This window comes from Malus domestica, chromosome 05, assembly GCF_042453785.1.
Source record: "Malus domestica chromosome 05, GDT2T_hap1".
NCBI lineage: Eukaryota > Viridiplantae > Streptophyta > Magnoliopsida > Rosales > Rosaceae > Malus > Malus domestica.
Genome location: NC_091665.1, coordinates 8942254 through 8946974, shown reverse-complemented (window position 1 = coordinate 8946974; position 4721 = coordinate 8942254). Strand labels below are relative to the sequence as shown.

Genomic DNA, 4721 nt, shown 5'->3' with positions numbered 1-4721 from the left:
TATGTAGATTATTGTAAATTAATTTTATGAATATTTTAATCTAAAAAAATTTAAATTCCGATAAACATTTCGCATTTAGCCCGGAGGGAAAGCTGAGGGGTATTTGGCCCAGAAATAGCATTTGGCATTTAGCCTAAAATTTTAGCATTAGTTGGAGAGTGTTTGAGGTGGTAATTTGGGGGGTAATTTGGCTTTTAGCCCAGGGTTGGAGATGGTCTTACAAGATCATAATAGGGCTTATATTTTGAGGAATTTTTTTTAAAAAAGAAAAAAAAATTAAAGCTCAGGTGTTCTTTTATTATTGTTTTAAATTTTTTCTGAGGGTGAAACTCTTGTCGTTTCAGGTGTCGCTACGAGGCTGGATATAAATTGTCGTTTTTCGTAACCCCGTATCTCGTTTGCATTTACCAAAGTACCCTTGAAAACCAAAGGGAGTCTTACACGGGATCACTGCCCCCTCATTGCGCGTGTGCTTAACTTCTCTTTTACGGCGGAACGCACAGCCCCACATGACCCAGCCCAGTCCACGTCATCGGATGTGGACCCCACGCTTCGCTTTGGAAAAGCCCTAAATGCACGAAACATTCATTCCAAATTCACTCCCAAATCAAACTCCAAATTACAGATCCCGCCTCGAGGAAACCCTTGCTCCCAATCCAACGGTCCACGTTCGGCCACGTGCACTGGCCTTTTCCATCCTTACCGTCCCTGCCAGAACACGCGGTCAGTTCCACGGGCAGCAAGGAATTCATGTTCTACCGTCGGATCAACGGTCCTAGCCCAATCGACGGTCATAAAGGTGCCCGAAACGTCCTCGGGTAGATCTGGCCGCCTTTAAGAAGCGGGCTGGTCCTCCTCTGGTTCCTCGCTCAGATTAAGGGTAAAATCCCACAAACCCTAACCTCTCTCTACGCAAAGCTTCTTCATCCCTCTCTCTCTCTGCCAATTTTTTGGAGGCGCGTGTGGGTCACGTCTGGGCCGATTCATGGTGCCTGGTCCATCACCTGCATTGAGAATCCCTAGCCGGAGCTCAACTGGAACCCTAGCCGAGGGCGAAGCTTCGAACACCGTACAGCTATGGCGTCCGCCGTCTTAGCGAACCGGAACGAACCCAATTGGCCGCAGCAACCCAGAGGTGGAGGAGCCGGAGCCGGAGGAGGATTCATGGGGAAAGTTCCCTTTTCTTCTTCAAACACTCACCGTAACCCTAACCCTAAAAAGCGACAATTCCAAGCTCATCATTCCGATTTTAACGATGAGTCGCCGGCCGTCACTCAGACTGCATCAGACGACGCTTCGTCGATCAACCACCATCGGCGATCGAACACAAACGACGTCAATCCCGTTCAGTCCCAATACGTCAGCTTCAACATCGCGAGCTATTCGAGAAAAGAGCTGGTTGAGCTCAAGAACCGCCTCCTCTCTGAGCTCGACCAGATTCGCGTCCTCAAGAATCAAATTGAAGCCGGCGACTTCAACCCTAAGTCGGCTCACAAGAAGCCGATTGGCAATAAGAAGATGGCTGGGTCGAAACGGTCCTTACCGATCGCTCACGGCAAGGAATCGAGTTCTAATTCCAAGAGGTCGCATTTGGAAAACGGGGATTCGATGAAGAATTGTGGGCAGGTTTTATTCAAGCTGATGAAGCAGAAGTACGCCTGGATCTTCAACAGGCCGGTTGATGTGGTTACGTTGGGCCTTCATGATTACTACGACATCATCAAGAAGCCGATGGATCTCGGCACTGTCAAAACCAATCTTGCCAAGGGTCTCTATTCAACGCCTTCTGATTTCTCAGCTGATGTACGATTGACTTTCGAGAATGCCATGCGGTACAATCCCCAAGGCCACGAGGTGTATAATTATGCCAATCAGCTTCGTTCGAGGTTTGAGGAGTTGTTTCAGCCTCTGATTGACAAACATGGAGATGAATTCCGGTCCGAAAAGGGTTCTGATGAGGAATTGCAGGCGAGTTCCTGGAACCATGTTGAGCCCGAGAGGGTTTCAAGGAGGGAGGCGCCTGTTCGGATCGAGAAGAAACCTGAGCCAGTTCGGCCTCCGCCAGTCCAATCATCTCCCGTTCCAGCTCCTGTGAGCTCATCAAACCCGTTGTCAAATCCAGCATTGGCGCAATCTTCTCCTGTGAGGACGAACTCACAGTTGAAGGGGTCTGGAGTGAAGCCATTGAAGCAGCCGAAGCCAAAGGCGAAGGACCCAAACAAGAGGGATATGAGTATGGAGGAGAAGCAAAAGTTGGGAATTGGGTTGCAGAGTTTGCCTCAGGAGAAGATGGAGCAGGTTGTGCAGATTATAAGGAAGAGGAATGGGCATTTGAAGCAGGATGGGGATGAGATTGAGCTTGACATTGAGGCCGTCGATACGGAGACCCTTTGGGAGCTTGATCGGCTTGTGACGAATTGGAAGAAGATGGTTAGCAAGATAAAGCGGCAAGCATTGATGGGCAACACCAACAGCAACAGCAATAGCAACATTGCTTCAAACAGAGGCCACGGGGTAAGTGCCTGATTGAGTTCTGAAGTTTCTTTACAATGGCATTGTGTTCATACTATGATTTTGCTTGCACAATGTTTGCTTACTGGAGTTGTGAGTTTTTTACTGTTCTAGGATCAACCTGCGAGTGAGAAAGTTGAAGTAGCAGCAACAGCAGAGCCAAAGAGGTCGAAAAAAGGCGAAGCAGGAGATGAAGATGTGGACATTGGCGATGACATGCCAATGAGCAGCTTCCCACCAGTGGAGATTGAGAAAGATGTAGGTGGCCATGCTAGCAGTGACAGTTCAAGCAGCTCTGGTAGTTCGAGCAGTGGCTCCTCCTCATCAAGCGGTATAACCCAAAACTGAATATGGATTTAGATTTGGTGTAAATGAAGTTTTACTGTTTCTGAATTAGAATGAAAAAACAAAACAAATAGAGAGAGAGCTTTAAATGTGTTGCGGGGTGGGATGTTTGCAGATTCAGATTCTGGTACTTCTTCAGGGAGTGACTCAGATGACGATAACGCTCAATCCTAGTCTGTGCATTCAATTTCATTAGAATTGCATTAGAATTGGAAGACAGACATGGAAGAAAATACCCATGTGGGAAGGAAGCAAGCTGGATAAAGAGCATGCTTTCCATGTGGGAAGGGGAGGGCCTTTAACTGTTTGGGTGGATTGCTTTGTTGAGGTAATGTTTGCTGTAATTGCTTCTTTATGATATTATGATGATGCTGCTGCTGCTGATTATGGTTTGTGAAACGTGAGCTGAATGGTATTGTTGACTCTGTTGATGCGAGCAGGATCGGGAGTTGTACCACTGAGCAGAAGTTTAATGTGTGAGCTACTTCTTGTGTGATGGTCGGCTGGTGGCGCTGGCGCTGGCGGCTGCATGCATTGCAGTTGTTGGGGGATTTGGTAGAAGTAGTAGTGGGAATTGGTAGTTTTGCTTGGGAGGTGTAAAAACAAAGAAATGTGAAGAAAAAATTTGTTGTTGGTGGGTTAGAGAGAGAGAGAGAGAGAGAGGTGGTAAAAATTGTAGTGAAACTTACTAGTAGTGGAAAGAAAGAAGGAAAGAAGGAATGGGGGTTAGTAGTGGGAAGAGAGAGATTAGAGAGAGAGAGAGAGAGAGATTTGTACACAATATTTTACAGAGAGTGAGTACATAATTTCCCCATTTACATTATTATGCTCATGTGCTCCTGCCCTCCTGCCTCCTGCCTCTCTACTCCTTTTTTTCATCCCTTTTGCTGTGATTTTGATTAATTAATTTAAGCACGGAATTAAGGGAGGGATCATTTGATTCAGTTAAGTAGAGCCACAAAAGTAGTCCAAACAAAGAGATGGCTCTCGTAATCATCCCAAATCAAATTTGCAAGTTAGGTTGGAAATTGTTTCTATAATAAACAAGCCGTGGGTGGTGAGGTAATTAAATATCAATTTAGGTATGCGTTGGATATATAAATATAATGACGAAATGAAAATGAGAAATATTATTTGCAGTCGAGGAGGGAGGCATGAGAAGTTGCCATCCTTTGCATCTCTTTAGAGCATGTGCTCTGCTGCTCCTCCTCCTCCATTGCCACTAAGTGCGAGAGATTAAAAAGAGTATCATTTCCGAATGCCTGCCTGCCTGCCTGCCTGCTTCCATCGAAGTTGATAATCCAAAGTCCAATCCCAACAAAGTTGATTGAAAACCGATATGTGTATTCTCTCTGGCTCGAACGGGTTTTGTTTGATCCCATATCCACGTGCGACTATATTTATATTTGTATATCGGAACCCCCTGTACTGAGATCCAAAACAAAGGGATCCGCCTGCTTGTGTTTCCCCGAGCGCATGGGTGACTAATTCTAGCATTATCTCGTAATGAAATTACCAAACCAAAGCAAGATGAACCTGTAAGGATGATAAAATTCCTAACACATCAGAAACTCAAACCACTCGTACCACCAAGTCTTGTTCGTTCAGTTTTATGTTGTTGTTGTACTCAATTTCAGGTCATTTTCTGTAAGAAAACTAATGAAAAAGACTTGAAAACTTTGAGTTTTAATGATAAGGACAAAATAAAGGATAAAGTGAATAGTACCAGGATTGACTTTTTAGTGTAAAAATGTGATTTTTCGTTAAAGTAAACAGTACCAGGTACTTTTCATTAAAGTTCCCTTTTTCCATGGAATGGAACAGAGGAAAAAGAATTTTAAACATTTCGAAACGTCAAAATCCTG

At 44.9% G+C, this 4721-nt stretch overlaps 1 protein-coding gene across 1 annotated transcript; it reads left to right on the top strand.

Annotated features, from left to right (window-relative positions):
• Positions 1 to 598: 598 nt before the first annotated feature.
• LOC103436570 (transcription factor GTE7-like) lies at positions 599 to 3679 on the top strand. The gene is made up of 4 exons (XM_008375009.4): positions 599 to 2514; positions 2626 to 2842; positions 2972 to 3184; positions 3297 to 3679. Exons 1-3 carry the CDS (start codon positions 1078 to 1080, stop codon positions 3028 to 3030), a joined length of 1713 nt encoding a protein of 570 aa, XP_008373231.2. The 5' UTR covers positions 599 to 1077; the 3' UTR covers positions 3031 to 3184; positions 3297 to 3679.
• The last annotated feature ends 1042 nt before the right edge of the window (positions 3680 to 4721 follow it).